The sequence below is a fragment of the Erythrolamprus reginae genome, chromosome 7 (assembly GCF_031021105.1).
Source record: "Erythrolamprus reginae isolate rEryReg1 chromosome 7, rEryReg1.hap1, whole genome shotgun sequence".
In the NCBI taxonomy this organism is placed as follows: Eukaryota; Metazoa; Chordata; class Lepidosauria; order Squamata; family Dipsadidae; genus Erythrolamprus; species Erythrolamprus reginae.
The window spans coordinates 58148313-58165835 of NC_091956.1; the positions used below are offsets into that span (position 1 = coordinate 58148313).

The window sequence follows — 17523 nt, forward strand, 5'->3', positions numbered from 1 at the left end:
GCTCTCCCTGTAGTTTAATTGATAGTTTAAAAACTTGTAATTATGCAAACAAAGGGTCTAAAGACAAATTTAAAAAATAAGAAAAATAAGGAAGCCTTTCATCACCTGGACATAATTTTAAACAAAGAGATGGCATATCATTAAATTTCTTTTGTGATTTAAGAGTTGAATAAGTCATATCAATCCAGTAAAAAACAACTTCGTGGAAGCCCATATAAATCAAAATTTATCTCAAAATCTGCTATAGATTAATTGCTTAGCAACTGAAGAAATCAGAGGTGCTGGATGTTGATTGTTTTGAGTAAAAACAAGACTATCTACTCAAAATCTCATATTGCCTTATGATCAGAAATTGTCATCCATTCTGGTTAAAAAATAAAATGCAATTTGTACCGTGTAACCTAGCTATTAAATTTATATCATCAACATTTATCAAAGAAATAGGTCTATAGTTAGAAGACTCTCCAGTTCTTAAGTCAGCTGGGGAATAATAATTGTAATGTTTAAAATAAAAGCCAACAGCTCTGAAATATTTGTAAAAGAATTACTATAAATCTATAATAAAAAAAGGTTGAAAATCTGTCAAAATGAGAAATGTCAGAAACAAGAGTCTCCCCAAATTTCATAGGTTAAATTTAAATGACAACTTTTGGCAGCAAGAAAATAAAAATTAGGTAATTATTAGGAACCAAAAATTGCCATTACAATTTAATTATGAAATTTGCCCTATATATCTTTTGGTGTGCGGTAGGGCTTTTACATTTTGTTGAAAAGAATTGCAAATTCATTTATTTGGAACATGTATGAATATTCCCATTTGAATCCTGAACAGATAGCATAGTAGAGTATTATATTGCTTTCTTTGTTGAAGTCTAAAAGTCAATAACTGATTTTTCCCCCTTCTTCCTGATATTGTTGCCTTATGCAATGTAATACAAATTGCACCCGATGAGGAAAAAGAACACAGATAAACAATAGCTGGAATTAAATAGGGTCATTTTATTGAGTTAAATGAATGCGGTCGGCTCCGTAGAGTCTGGGAGTGTCAAATCTAATTCAGGTGTGTGTAACTACAATACCACCCAACTCCCATACAGTATTGCCAATGGCACTGTTTGCCTTCCTTCTAGCCCTGTCCACAGCCCTCTGGGAGAAGGCATTTTGCCACACAATCCTCGGAATGATTTCAGACCAGATAAAACATGTGTCTGGCCAAACATCATGGAAGGCCCAAAGGTCCTTGCGGGCTTGCAAAATCAATACCAACCTGCTCAAAACACACAGGTCATTGTCACCTAAGTGCCAGGCCAACCACTTGGGAGCTACCACAGGGTGGTGCCTGCCCAAGAGCAAAGGGAGGAGCCCCTCCCATTGAAAGCCTCTCCATCCCAGTCAGACCATGTTGATCCAATAGCCCAGCAACAGCTGTGTTCCAGCGGCTGATTTCGCTGCACTCTACCTAGCCCTGAAGATCATGCTGTGGCCGCAAAGTATAGCCATAGGCCTCTCCCCTTGTGGCATGTCTGGAAGGTAGAAGACAAGGCTAGTCTTGACCGGTGCAAGGGTCACCCTGAGTTGGTGTCTGTATGTAAGTCTGGTAGGCTCTTGACCTCCAACAGTCGATGTTTCGAATCCTGTTGTCTTCAAAGCCAGAGATGGCCGCTGCAGTGGTGGGGCCTATCCAAAATGAATGTGTACCATACTGTTTCATGTCCCGGCCTATCTCCCTAAGGGCTTTCGATGTCAGCAACCAAAACTGGTACTTGGTAAGTGGGGACCCATCCTGATGACAAAAAAGGTACCCCCTACTGCTACCCCTAACAGAACAAAAGGTCGATAAAGCTGCCACGGGGCAGACTTTCTGGTTTGGGGCAGGGGTTAAACGAACCCTGGACTGACTTAGCTGGTCAGTCTTAGATTTCCTAATATATAGGTACACCCCTGGTCCCTCAAATGTCAGATTCTGAAACTGTAAGACGTGGAGTGACCCATCTGAACGGGAAAGGGTGAGAGCCTCGCTCACTCAGAATGCACCAAAAATAGGGTTGTAACCACTGCCTCAAAGAGGTGGGCCTCATGTCGAATAACAAAGCCTGGTCCAGGTGTCACTGATGTCTGCAAGCTGTTGAAGGGACAAAGCCCGCCTAGTGTCCATTGAACCATCTACTTGCTCTCTAACCCAACCTCCTAGCATCCTTTTAATTCTGAAATCAGATGAGGTGTTGGGGAAACCACCCGATTTGGCGATGAACGGCAGGCCTGCTAATTTACCCCGGATGGTCCTAGCCGAGAGACCTGAGCAGCATGGAGTACTACATCAGGGCCTTTCATTGATATATATATTTATTAGAAGTAATGCTTGCAGAATGAATTTAAGCCACCGACTTTAAAGATTCCATTTTATGACAGCACTTAAATATGGCCCAGTCTTTTTCATCTTCAAGAAGAACAATGATTTTAACATACAAAATAAAACTATTAACCAGAACCAAAGATTAAAAAGAAATAGAAAAACAGAAGTGAACCTGCATCAGAGGGGAAATAAAATAAAATAAATGTATATTAAACAAAAATCTTACCTCTTAAGCAATAAAGTAAACTTTGAGCACACTGAATAATATTGTTCAGAGTTTCTACATCATTAGAAATCCATTTCATTTATACAAAGTGAACACATATCTTCTATCCATAGTTAAGTCAAGTGTAAAATAATCTATTGACTATTTAACTGCAACCCACTCACAAAAAAGGTTCTTAATAATTTCAAAGATTCCAATCTTTGGCATTTTTTCCAAGTATTCCAGCAACATTATAAATACTAAACCACAACAAGTCAGAAGCATGAGTTAAGGTCTCTTCAAAAATATACTTCTAATACAGGGCTGTTAAAAACGAACCATTATCATAAGCAGGGGTGGGCTGCTGCAGGAGGGGAACGCAGTGAGGTAGCAAAAATGGACCTCCATCTCGGAGCACCCAATTTGTACTGAAAGACGTTTAAGAAAATGCAGGGCATCCTCTGCCTCTGCATTCTTCCTGAAAACATTTTACACCCCCAAAGCCGGCAATTCTGCTATAAACAAAAGTATCTAGGAAAAGTATAAAGAGATAAGATCTGGAATTAATTCTATGTGATCTGGGTTTCTGCCTCCCCTTCCTTTCCGAATGGCTATAGTATTCTCTAGAACAGAGGTCTTCATAGCTGAAGGAAAAGGGGGGATATGATCGAAACATTTAAATATGTTAAAGGGTTAAATAAGGTTCAGGAGGGAAGTGTTTTTAATAGGAAAGTGGACACAAGAACAAGGGGACACAATCTGAAGTTATTTGGGGGAAAGATCAAAAGCAACGTGAGAAAATATTATTTCACTGAAAGAGTAGTAGATCCTTGGAACAAACCTCCAGCAGACGTGGTTGGTAAATCCACAGTGACTGAATTTAAACATGTCTGGGATAAACATATATCCATCCTAAGATAAAATACAGGAAATAGTATAAGGGCAGACTAGATGGACCATGAGGTCTTTTTCTGCCGTCAGTCTTCTATGTTTCTATGAAATTCACAAGTCTTAAAGTTGCCAAGTTTGGGGACTACTCTAGAAAATAAAATGAATAATGCTTGAAACCTAATGTTTTGCCAGAAACCTTTATTTTGCTTGGTAGTCTGCAGGAAGGAGGGTTAAGACTGTTTTGTGGAATGCAGCATTTTGGTATGTTCACATAGGCTGTGAAAGTAGCAAGGAAAACTTTAGATTGCTGTCTGTGAGTAAGTGATTATTACCCCCGGAAGCTGAGTAACGACGCTGAGACTTGTTGTGGATTAAATATGGGTCATTTATTGAATTAACATAAATTTAAATAAATTTGAATACGTCATTTAAATATTTAAATTCCGAACAAACTAAGGACCTGCAGAGGCCAAAACTAACGGGGCGGAAATTCCTACCAGAAAAATTCCTTGGCAACTTTGGGCAAAAACTCCTTGCTGAACCAGGTGAAGGTACCACCTTCACCTGGATCCAAGCCACGCCCCTTCATCGTGTGGGAGGAGTTCACCCTCCAATCCCCGTGGGAAATTGGATCCGGTGATTCCCATGGACATCCTCTCTCCAATCCCCGACGTTGTTTGAACCTCTAGTTCCTGGAGAGAGGCGGTCCATCACCCTTTGAAGGATGCCCAAAAGGAGCATGCGCAGTCACTTCTAATTACCCATTTCCCACTTCTAATTACCCATACCCTAACCTGCCACGGAGGGGGGTCAGATCTCAATCTTGGCCCCCCCGACCCCCACCCAGCCTCCTAAACCAATTCCTGGAGGCACCTCTGCAGGTCCGACAGGAAAATGGTGTTCCCCTCCTCTGAGAGGTGAACGCCGTTGGCCCAGTAGAGCCAGGGGTTTCCAAATTTTTACCGGGGATGTTTTGCTACACACACCCCCAACTCCTTAAAAACCCTCCCAATGGCCTGGTTGCCCTCAACCTGGCGATTACACTTAAGGAGATACAAGGTTCCGCCAGACCAATCTGGGGAAAGTCCCAGACCACACACACGTGTGTCCGGGTACACAGCAGCGACGGCCCCTCGGTCATCGCGGGCTTCAATGCTCATCAAGCCACTCAGAAAACAGAGGTCGTTGCCCCCCGAGGTGGATACCAACAACTCGGAGGCTCTCTCAGACCGGCACCGGCCAGAAAACAGGGAGAGGGGCCCATCCTGCTCAGGCCCCTGCAACCCGTCCAGATGACTTCCTCTTCCAGTCCCAGGCAGCTGCGATCCAATGGAAGCCTCGCAGCGAAAACATCCAGCCCAGAGCACAAAACCGTGGCAACAGAGCCAAACCCCGGGCCGGGAAACAGAAAGGGCTGAAAGACAAAAACAGACAATTAAACCGGCCGATGGCCATGATGTGGCGGTCCGCAAAAAACGACAGTTGCAGACGCAGTAGTGGCGCCTATACAACAAGTGTGTGTGCAGAACCTGGAAGAATCCGCACACTCTGCCCTAGGGCCCCCTGCGTGACAGCCCGAACCGGTACCTAGCCCAGGGGCCCCATTACCATGACAAAGAGATAACCCGAGCCTTCACCGCAGTAGTGCGGAAGGCGGCCAAAACTGTTACCGGGCATATAGCCCGACCATTGTTGGGGCTAACCTAATTACCTAGCCGCGACCATGCCGTCCGTTTCGGACTGGCGCTGGCGGATGGATAACCCTGTTCCGTAAAAAGCACATCGCTCCTGGAGCGTGGGCAAGCTAAAGTCCTCTATCGAGGTGGCCTAAAGAAAAAACGTAGCTGTTGCATGGAAAAAGACCGGCTTTGATTCGAAGCACACAGCCCGACCACGTCTGACATAAGGCCGACAGCTGCGTTGTGGACAAAGGCACTTTGGCGAAACGCCAGGCCCGCTACCCTGCCCTTGTTCAGTTAATATTCAGGCCACGTAGGTGTAACAGCACACAGTGCTCCATCAACTGGTCAAATGGAAAAGGGGCCAGATGGCCCCTAGACCCTGCTAGCCCTAAAGTCCCAAAACTCCTTACCTGCCCTATGATGATCAGCCGTGGTTCTCATAGCTACCAACAGCCCAATGGCCTAATCTGCCTCCTGTCCTTAGACTTTTGCAGCCCTGCCAGGCTCCACCACACCAACCCTCTCCTACATCACCCCGAAGCCAAGGGAACCCAAGGAGTCAGGGTACTAGTGCAAGTCTGCTTGGAAAAGCAAATCTTGCTGGAGCCGTGTCAATGGCCTGTTTGAACCTACCCGAGCTGTTCCCATTCCTATTGGGGGGATGACATGTGTGTGTGGCGTGGGAGCCCCCCACACTTGGCACAGCGAGCTGCAATGTACAGGAGGAGCGTCCGCAAGAGCCCTTGTACCGAACTCAAAACAGATTTGGGTGCTCGAACACCCTGCCCCGCAACAGTGCGGGGTGCAGCGGCTCCTCCCCAACCATCAGATGACCACTATCGGTCCATTGTCCAATCCCACTCCTCCACGTTGCCTGCAACCAGAGGTCGGGCACCTCCCGGTCCCAGGGCAGGGAAGGATCGCAAGCCACCCATTCGGAATGCTGCACATATTCTTGCAGGCATCCCCCTTGACCTCAAAATAAACCATGGCAATGAGGTCGACAAAATTAAGAAAGCCGGCCCTACCCGGTTCTTTTGTATTATTATGGTGGCATAGGTCAAGAAGGCATAAAGCCAAACCCTGAAGCACCTCGGCACCTTCACCTTATCGGCACGGTCACTTCGAGCCTCCTCGTCCCTCTCTGTCCTGGGGACCTCCCATCCAACAGGGTATAGAGGTCTATGTATTCACCTCCCCATATCCTATCCCTGGTCGAGGGGTGAAGATGATACCCTAAGGGAGTGGAAAGAAGGCCTACAGGGGCCGACCCCATGGCCGCCGCCATGGGTCAGTTGAGGTGGCCATGCTGTTACTGGTCACCCCACTGCAGAGAAGGCAGCCCAAGGGGGGAAATCCCGGCACCGCCGCCGACCCCCCTGCCATTGCGGGAGCCGCCCATGTCCCGCGCTGCTTGTTCTATGTGATGGCACCCCTTGCCCTACGGACCCGGGCAGTGTTGGAAGCCAGAGCACAACCGCCCTGGCTCCCCCCTGCCGAAGTCACTGTGCTCACCAATGTCGCCCCGGTCGGGACCAAGCCGGTTGGACGGTAGTACCCAAAACATGTGAGCACACCTACCCCTCCCAGGGAAAGCAAACCCCCAGCCCTTAAAACCTCTTTCCCCAAAGCAAAGCCAGAGGCAAGCCTCCGACTTCGCTCTGTTAAATAAAAAGAAAACTCCAGCCACCTGTGCGAGGCCCGGTTAGGCCCCGCCACGTGCAGATCCGAGCGGCGAACAGACCGATGTCTGTTCGCCTGCAGAGGGAGCCAGAGCAAGGTGGAGGTCCTGACCAGATCGCCCTTAAATAGGGCGACCCAGGACCACCCCCTGGACCCAAAAGGCAGCGCGCCACCTTGGCGCGCTGCCAAAAGCCGAATTTCCGGGTTCCAAAGGAACCCGGAAGTCCTGAGCTCAGAAGAGCTGCCGCAGCGTCTCCCCCAGCTCCAAGGTAATTTCGGCCGGTGATTTTAAGTCACCGGCCGGGCATTTTTGTGAGTGGCCATTTTACTCATGAAGGCACCTTTATGACAATGCTCAAAATGTGCTTTCAAAATTCTAAGTGAGATGTTTCTGTCATTTCACTGTTCTATAGCTGCTTACTTCTAGGATATGGGTGAATTCAATGAACTGCTTATTTTGAGTCCATTGATGCGGGTATGGTTTTGAGGTTCTTGGAAAATCCTTGGTCAAATCACATGATTGTCAAGCTACTCCCACCTGGTCACATGGCCGGCAAGCCACTCCCACAAAATAAGCCATGTCCACAGTGTGATAGTAAAAATGTTGGTAGCCCTTCACTGATAATAAGCCTTGGACTAGCTAATAAAAACCATTACTTGATCAGATATAATGAATCATTCGCTAAAACTTTAGCTTATTGATTGCTTAAATAGAATATTTCTACTCTTTCTTCTGAATTATTTCCATGTCTATCTCAGTTGTAGTTTTCAGTTGTATAATACAATGATACCTTGTCTTACAAACTCCTCGCCGTACAAACTTTTTGAGATACAAACCCGGGGCTTAAGATTTTTTTGCCTCTTCTTACAAACTTTTCACCTTACAAGCCCACTGCCACCACTGGGATGCCCCGCCTCCGGACTTCCGTTGCCAGCGAAGCACCCGTTTTTGTGCTGCTGGGATTCCCCTGATGCTCCCCTCCATGGGAAACCCCACCTCTGGACTTCCGTGTTTTTGTGATGCTGCAGGGGAATCCCAGCAGCGCAAAAACAGGTGCTTCGCTGGCATCGGAAGTCCAGAGGTGGGGTTTCCCAGTGAGTGAAGCCTCAGCGAAATCGCAGCATCGCAAAAATACAGAGGTCTGGAGGTGGGGTTTTGAGGACTTCGGTGTTTTTGTGATGCTACGATTTCACTGATGCTCCCTTCGCTGGGAAATCCCACCTCCAGACTTCCGTTGCCAGCAAAGCGCTTGTTTTTGTGATGCTGGGATTCCCCTGCAGCATCCCAAAAACACAGAAGTCCAGAGGTGGGGTTTCCCATGGAGGGGAGCCTCAGGGAAATCCCAGCAGCACAAAAACGGGCGCTTCGGCTGGCAAAAGTGGTGAATTTGGGGCTTGCACGCATAAATCGCTTTCCCATTGATTCCTGTGGGAAACATTGTTTCGTCTTACAAACTTTTCACCTTAAGAACCTCGTCCCAATTAAGTTTGTAAGGCAAGGTATCACTGTACCTTGATTTTGAAAATTAATTAGAGTGGGGGAGGTGGCAGGTCTGTGATTCTCAAATGTTCGCTAAATTGGAGAGGCCTTCATACACAGCAACATCATTATATAAGTTACATCACTTTTGCCATTTTACATCATTTGTGCAATTATGCAAAAAGCATAGCATCTCATACATGAAACAAGTATTTTGCTCACTGTAGCTGAAATCCACTAAATTGGGATCTGCAAAAATTGAATGTAAATGTGGGACTCATAAACCTCTTTCAGGCGCACTGATAGCATGGAAGTTTCAGATGCTGTTAATGCATCAAGCATAAATTGTCAGGTGAAGAGAAATTTTAATTAAATATATTCCCATTCAGTAGTTTTTGTCAATCCAAATTTATTTTGCAAAACATTGAATGTTGTAAAGGACTGGTTGACAGTGAGCTGCAGAAAAAGAAAAAGATTTTCCAGCTATTTCAGTTTATAATTATTCCATAATATTAATTTGTCATGGGAATTAAGATCATATTTAAATTTCCGTCTCAGAATTATCCATATGTTGTAGTACAGGGGAGAAAAACATGACTTCTGGATAAAATTGCCTGAAAGTAACATCCTGAATGAAACATCTTATGGTTTTTATTTGTTTGTTAATTTTAATCAGTCTACCTCATAGCTGTCAAACTCATGGCTCGCAGGCCAGGTGTTCTGTCGGGCTCTCTGATAGAATCCTCCCAAAAATTCACAGGTACAAATTTCAGACACACACACGTCTGAAAATTCAAAACAATGTTCTTTATAATGAAAATTCACTTAAACTAAGCCCTCTTTTGGTATAGCAAAGAGCACTGGTCTCCAAACAAACTGGTAATTTGTACAAGTCCCTTATCAGTTCTGTGATACTTAGCTTGCAGCTGTGAGGCAATTCACAGTCTTTCTTGTTTCACAAAGTGAAACACACTTTGCTCTGGTTTAGTTTCCAAGCAGGGAAAAATCAGCACACAAAAGGTCAAAGTCAGTAAAGCAGTCATGATACACAACGATCAGATAATCCTCCACAATGGCCAAATCCACATGCTGCTATTTATAGCAACCTCACTAATTACCACAGCCCCACCCAACCACAGGTGGCCTCATTTTCTTTGATAATAATCTTTCAGTTGTTGTTGCCTATGCATCGCTCTCCTCATGGGTGGCTGTATCATTAACTCTTGTTCTGAATCCAAGGAGGAGCTAGATAATTGATCTCCTTCTGAGCTGTTTGCCACACTCTCCTCCTCCCTGTCACTCATGTCTTCTTGGTCAGAGGAGCTTTCATCAGCAGCTTCCACTGGGGGCAAAACAGACCTGCAGCATGTGGATGTCTCCCCCACATCCATAGGCTTGGGGCAGGAGCTGGGCCAGAGCTAACCACAACACCAGGTATGTCATATGCTGGCCCCACCCATGCCTGGTTTAGTAAAGGAAAAAAAGTCACAATACGTCACACGATGATGCCGTAAGTGACACTAGTTTGACACTTCTGGTCTACCTGATCAAAATGATTTAGTCAGTTTAGAATTTACTCAAAGGTAAATTTCACTCATTTCATTACACAGTCATGTCTAACAGTCTTTCATCAAAGACATGAACAAGTGAAGTTTCTTTTGACTTTTTTTTGTTTCATATTTTTAGCTTTCGTCTTAATTTTTATTTGTTTCACTGAGACCAATTCTTGCAAGATAAGAACCACTGTAATTCCCACCTGATTTGGGACCAAAATCCCTTCCATTTGCTTTTCCTGGGAAGCAAAGCCACACGGTTTCTAGGTTATTGTAAATTAATTTAAGCAAACTGTGCAATAGTGGGTTTTTTTTAATTCCCTTATCTGAAATGAACAATACATTCCCCTAGAACTGAGTTCATTTACTCTGGCCTCAAATGCTGTAATTAAATTAACAGGCTCTCTCTTAAATTGCATATACAGTTCTCTCAATAGAAAGTAATTACCCAATTTTGCCTCTATTTGCTATTATTCTCTCTGTGTGTGTGTGTGTTTTCGTTTTGAGAACAAAATGCTATATAGAGAAACACTTTCATTTGCTGTTTATATAACAAGTATTCTCTTGCTCTGTTCATTCTTTGGATGCATAGCTACCAAGATCTATCACCAAGGTTTCGATGATGTAATTTATAATATATATTTCCAGTGATATTAACGAAACCATGTTCATTGTCATTTTCTAAAGGTTAGATCTCAGTAACTGGTAAATTGAGCAGAATAAGTAGTTTACCCCAGTCAGTGTCTGAGAGCGCTACATCTTCAGTTTCCATAGTTTCAAGGGAGGACAATTTGCAAATGCATGACTAGATGTGGTTTGTACTGAATTAGGATGAATGCCATGTACACAGAGCTCTGCATCAGATAAATATCTTTTAGAATCATGCCATTTAAAACAGCTCCATTTATCCTGCAGGGCATTGCTTGCTTTATTGGAATGATATCTCTTGGAAGATTTTCAATGTTCTGTCTGCTCTAATCTCTAATCTCTTTATGGCTGATCCCTCCATCTTCAGGGTCTTACAGTTTAAGAGAAAGTACTGCACCTTCATTTTTTTTGCCTAATACGGGAGGCTAAAATTAAATTCAATTAGCTGGTTATAATAATTTCAGTGATACATATTCTGTACTCTATGTGTCTATCTCTCTCTGCGTTGTATATGTGTGCATGCAATTATAAGAGAGAGTGGGGAGAGGGGGGGAGAGAGAGCACAAATACAAACCTTTTTTCAAGCCAATCACCAAATTTGGAAGGGGGGGAAATTGCCCTAATCGCTAAAGGGTTCGGAAACTTCAGATCGTGCAGAATGCAGTTGCGAGAGCTATCATGGGCTTTCCTAAATACACCCATGTCACACCAACACTCCACAGTCTGCATTGGTTGCCGATCAGTTTCCGGTCACAATTCAAAGTGTTGGTTATGATCTATAAAGCCCTTCATAGCACCGGACCAGAATATCTCCGGGGACCGCCTTCTGCCGCACGAATCCCAGTGACCAGTTAGGTCCCACAGAGTTGGCCTTCTCCGGGTCCCGTCATCTAAACAATGTCGTTTGGCGGGACCCAGGGGAAGAGCCTTCTCTGTGGCAGCCCTGACTCTCTGGAACCAACTCCCCCCAGATATCAGAGTTGCCCCCACCCTCCTTGCCTTTCGTAAGCTCCTTAAAACCCACCTCTGTCGTCAGGCATGGGGGAATTGAGACTTTCCCTCCCCCTAGGCTTATAAAATTTATGCATGGTATGTTAGTATGTATGATTGGTTTCTAAATTGGGGTTTTAAATTAACTTAAATATTAGATTTGTTTACATTGTATTATTATTGCTGTGAGCCGCCCCGAGTCTGTGGAGAGGGGCAGCATACAAATCTGATTAATAAATAAAATAAATAAATAAATAAATGCCCTTTTCAAATTTTTACTTACTTTAACAGTATATTCCCATCTTCTCTTTGCTTACAGTGCAAGAAGTATTGAAAACTAAAATATTGAATGGGGGAAAAGGAAGCAGATTTCTCTCTTTCCTTCTTTATGCATAAGGATTGATGGATTAAGGTGCAAAACCCAATGTATTGGGAGACATGACAGTGCATTTATAAAGTGCATGTAAAGACAGAACAAGGAAAGAAGAAGCATGTCTGTTCCTCTCACAGATTATGCTCTTGTCACTTGCAATATGACTTTAGCAATCAACTTGTCGAAGCATGGAACTCATTACCGGACTCAGTAGTGTCAACCCCTAACCCCCAACATTTCTCCCTTAGACTATCCACGATTGACCTCTCCAGGTTCCTAAGAGGTCAGTAAGGGGCGTACATAAGTGCACTATCCTGCCTTTCGTCCCCTGTCCAATTGTCTTTCCTTTATCTCATATATCTTTTCTTTCTTCATATATCTTCTCCTCTATTATTATATCTTCTCTTTATATATAATACTTCATGTCTATTCTCTTCAATATGTATTGTGTATTGGACTAAATAAATAAATAAATAAACAAAAAACAAAGAAAGAAAGAAAGAAAGAAAGAAAGAAAGAAAGAAAGAAAGAAAGAAAGAGAGGACGAAATGTATTTAGCAACTAAATGGAAGTATTGGATGGGAGGTGGCTGTTGTTGTTGTTTTTTTAATTATGGTAAGAACTGGAGGCACAAAGAGGTTCAAACTGGTACTTTGGAAATTCATCTTTTATTGGATGTTCTAATGTCATCTAATGTTGTTATCCAAGTCTTGATCATGAAATCTTTCTCAAAATCCCTAATCAAAAGACGAAATTGATTCATTACTTTCATTACAAAGTGCTATTGCTAACATGTTGTGAGCCGCCCTGAGTCTAAGGAGAAGGGCGGCATAAAAATCAAATAAATAAATAAATAAATTGGGAAATGTGGTCAGTTAGCATTCAAGCAGCGGACTTAAGCTTTACTTAACCAAAGCATAAACATATGCAGGTGACTTCTTTCCAGTACATGCTCTGTTTTTAAGTGAGATAAACTTAAAATAGCATTAGTTATTTCAGTTGAATAAAGTTTTTCCTCTCTTTTCTCAATGCTCTCAAAAATAGCCTTTAATATATATTAAATTTTCCTACCATTCTACTGGAAGTAACTTAAATTTGCTCTTTCACATGATATAATGGTATGCAGGAATGACCTTGCAAGATAGGGGAAAGAACCAAGCCAGGAGAATCATCAGATAAGAGGCAATTTATTTGTTTTATTTATTTATTAGTTTGTCGAACTTGTACAAGATAGCAGGTATAAATATGAACATGGACATACCCTGTTTCCCCGAAAATAAGACGTACCCCGAAAGTAAGGCATGTCAGAGGTTTTGCAGAATTTGCTAATATAAGGCCCCCCCGAAAAATAAGGCATAGTCAACTTTACATACGGTACGGTGGAAAAACATATGGTACCATTCAAAGCTGTTCATAGCGGTACCGTAAAAATGTGGCGTCCCCTCCTGGCCCCTTCCATCGCTTTGTACCGTCCAGTACAGCAGACACAGTCTGCTGCTGTCTCACCACCATTACAGTCTCCACTACAGTGCGTAGACTGTAGTTCCTCTGGTGGCCGGAAGTTGCAATAGCGAGAGTATACTGTTGTACCATATAAGTGCCGTCGTTTGTGTGTGTGGGTGCCATACTGACAGGTACCGTACCATAATCAGTGTACCGTATGATTCACTTTCTTTGGGGGTGTCAGCTTTTCTGCCTGTGAATTTGTCTTATTTAAGAAATATAAGGCACCCCCCGAAAATAAGACGTAGCACAACTTTTGGAACAAAAATTCTTATTTTAGGGAAACACGGTAAACAAAAGAAATGAATACAAATAAATGGGGACAGTAGGACAGGGACAGTAGGCATGCTGGTGTGTTTATGCACACTCTATTTACGGACCTCTAAGGAATGGAGTGAGATCCACAGTAGACAGTTTAAGGGAATCTGTGAGGGTTTAGCCTACAGAAGGAATGAGGGCATGGGCAAAAGTCTCAAAATGAACCTTCTGTGGTTTCTTGGGTTGTTTTCAGTTACAGGGGAGAAATGTACTTCAAAATTCTTGAATTTTGATCTTGAATTGCAGGACTTGCAAAATGCTGTCAATTTAATCTTACAATAAGGTAGAATGCATTCATTTGGGTGTGTTTCCTGTCTACTGGACAAGGCTATCAGTCTTGCAAATATTGTTCTCCTCTGTTTCCTGTATAGCCCAAGACATTAGTCAGGGTCCCTTCTGAGATGGTTTGCTCTGCCCACATTCCTTCTATGGGTTAAGGCTAAAGGTTAAGCTGCCTCTTATTGGACTAAATGAGCTGTAGCTGAAGCTCATTTTACAAGGTCATTCTTACATGTCTTTATATCAGGTGAAAGAGTGACTTTAGCCAGGAACAGAGGCAGGATATGGATGCATAATGGAGAGATGAAAATTCATATTTGCCAGTGAAAAATATATAGTGGCTTTCAGTTCAGCCATGAGGAAAATCTAGTGCTGAGGAGCAGAAACAAGCTTTATGAATTGTTGGGTTTGTGTGATTTGTCTTCCCCTTTCATTGCATATGTGAAAGAACTTTTCAGGGTTTTTTATGACCATTTGTTCTTGGTGTGGGTTCTTGGGTGAGAGGAAATTACAGTTATTTTTTCTGAATATCAAGCAAAAAGAAAAAAAGAAAACTAGTTTGCCACAAATGTTAAAACAAAGCTTCTAGTCTCTACCTGCTTGAAAAGAGATGATTGTTGCTTATTGGTGATTGTTTTTTTAGCAATCTTCTGTAGCAGTGGTTCTCAATGTATGGTCTGCGAATCCGAGGGGTGGGGGCACAGAGAGTCTGTGACAGCTTGAAGAAATTTTATGAAATTTTATGATTTAAATCTTGAATTAAGTCTTGAATTGGCTATAGTCCATGGGCATAAAAGATATTTAAACAGGGACCATGGTGAAGAAAAGATTGAGAACCACTGTTCTAAAACATATTAAATAGTAATAAGAAGAGAGTTCAGATTGTTAAAAGAGAAAAAATGTAATAATATAAGATAATAATTCAATTCAATTCAATTTATTAGATTTGTATGCTGCCCCTCTCCGAAGACTCGGGGCGGCTCACAACAGCAATAAAAACAATATAATAATAATGGAACAAATCTAACAATATAATAATAATGGAACAAATCTAACAATAAAAATTATATAAAAACCCCAACAATTAAAAACCATACAACACATACATCCCAAACATAAAACATAACAAAGCCTGGGGGAGATGTCCTAGTTCCCCCATACCTGGCGATATAGGTGGGTCTTGAGTAACTTGCGAAAGACAAGGAGGGTGGGGGCTATTCTAATCTCCGAGGGGAGTTGATTCCAGAGGTCTGGAGCTGCCACAGAGAAGGCTCTTCCCCTGGGGCCCACCAAACGACATTGTTTGGTCGACGGGACCCGGAGAAGGCCAACTCTGTGGGACCTTATCGGCCGCTGGGATTCGTGTGGTAGAAGGTGGTTCCGGAGGTATTCTGGTCCAATGCCATGAAGGGCTTTAAAGGTCATTACCAACACTTTGAATTGTGACCGGAAACCGATCAGCAGCCAGTGCAGGCCTCGGAGTGTTGTAGAAACATGGGTGAATCTAGGAAGCCCCATGATAGCTCTTACGGCCGCATTCTGCACGATCTGAAGTTTCTGAACACTTTTCAAAGGTAGCCCCATGTAGAGAGCGTTGCAGTAATCGAACCTCAAGGTGATAAGGGAATGAGCAACTGTGAGCAATGACTCCCTGTCCAAATAGGGCCGCAACAGGTGCACCAGGTGAACCTGGGCAAACGCCCTCGTCGCCACAGCCGAAAGATGTTGTTACAATGTTAGCTGTGGATCGAGGAGGACGCCCAAGTTGTGAACCCTCTCTGAGGGGGTCAATAATTCCACCCCCCAGGATAATGGACGGACAGATGGAATTGTCCTTTGGAGGCAAAACCCACAGCCACTCCATTTTGTCTGGGTTGAGTTTGAGCTTGTTGACACCCATCCAGACCCCAACAGCCTCCAGGCACTGGCACATCACTTCCACATCACTTTTTATTATCAATTTTTATTATGAATCAATTTGTATTTTATACCAAAAACATTTTCTGTAAGTTGTTTATCTTTACTTAAATGGGTGAAAAAGGTTTTTTTAATACAGTACATTTCTAAATAAGTATAAATTTCTAAATAAGTATAAATATTATGCACCTATTAAGATAATTCAGTCATTGTTTTCAACAGCCACCTATTTTGTAGACTTGTAGCTCCGTGAAAGGAAAGGATTGTTTACAAACAGCAAAAAAGTGGATATCTGAGCAGGTCTTATCAGGGACCTCTTGCTTCTGTGGAAATAATGGGATAGGAAAAAGGGGCCATTAATTTTACCTATTTACAGTCATACGGATCAAGACTGTTACTTTTAGTGAGATTAATAAAAACTTTTTTCATGGGTTGCATTGTTTTAAAATTCTTCTACAATAAATTTTGTTGAAATAAATCTCATAAATATTAATTTACCTTATTAGTATTAATTAAGCTTGTTTTTCAGAAAAGGGGTTTCATTACTTTTCAAATGAAATGTTGACGTGGAATGTAACTATCCTGTATTCTATTCATGTATTTGTTGTAGGCACAGAAGGAGCTGTATTTGAGCATTCTGTGGAAACCCCCCATATCAGAGCTGAGCCTTCTCAAGATCTCAAGTAGGTGCCTTAAAAGCAGTTTTTGTGTATTACTTTGCAAAGCAATTAGGCAAGATAAGTTTCAATTTTTATTATTTTGTTCACTAGAAAAATTGAATCCTATTTGCATTCCTTGCACATAAATAAATGTCCTTTGGATGCTGGTCAACTGGAGAACATTACTCATTAGTTCCTTCAGTGCCCCGTTTACAATGAGGTCATGGCCAAATTGAGGATGAAAAGTGAACTCAAGGACTCAGATCAATCCAGGTGGGTTACCAAGACTAGAGGCTTAGTCTTCTGAACTTTGGGATTCATGCTGGAGCCCATCTTCATGGAACCTCTCTCTGGCAGAATGTGTGCTTTGGGTTACTCTGTATGCGGTATTTACATGGTGCCATTGTGTGTGGCTTTTTAGATGTAGATTGAGGTGTTGATAACTGGCTATTAAAGATTTGGCTTTGGTTCTTCCTTGGGATGCCAAGCCCTTCCATGCTAGGCACTTGATAAACTTTATATTTCTTCATTTTGCTTCTAATAAACTTAATCTTTAATCCTTCAAATAATGTCATAGAACTTAGTTTCATTTAATTTTTTTCTTTGCCACTTTCTCACAAAATTTTTCAAAACTTTAACACCTCTTTTGTAAATCAAAGTTAAGAAAATGATTCAGGTTACTCTCTTGATTGTTATTTGCCTATCCCATTCTAGATTAAGACATAAATTTCTTTTGTATCTCCACTGTAACATCTTTTTCCATGTTGTTAGATTTGCGTAACAAAGGGACTTGGAGTCACTGTAGCTATTTAATGGTTTATTTTGTTATAGCAGTAGTGAGTTCAGAATGGCCAGCTGGTTCTGACAGCCATTTGAAACTGCCACTCATGATTTGGCCAATCAGTGAGTGGCATGCAAATTTACCCTGATATTCCCATACACAACACTCCTCCTTCCTGAGTTACTAATGTCAATCAGGAATTAATCCA

The 17523-nt window shown here is 42.5% G+C and overlaps 1 protein-coding gene across 1 annotated transcript in view; it reads left to right on the forward strand.

Moving 5' to 3' along the window:
• The window catches only part of SGCZ (sarcoglycan zeta), a 329915-nt gene that overhangs the window by 284309 nt on the left and 28083 nt on the right, over nt 1–17523 (forward strand). Inside the window, exon 6 of the mRNA XM_070757645.1 lies at nt 16486–16558. Within this exon, the coding sequence (XP_070613746.1) occupies nt 16486–16558 (73 nt within the window). The remainder of the gene's footprint in view (nt 1–16485; nt 16559–17523) is intronic.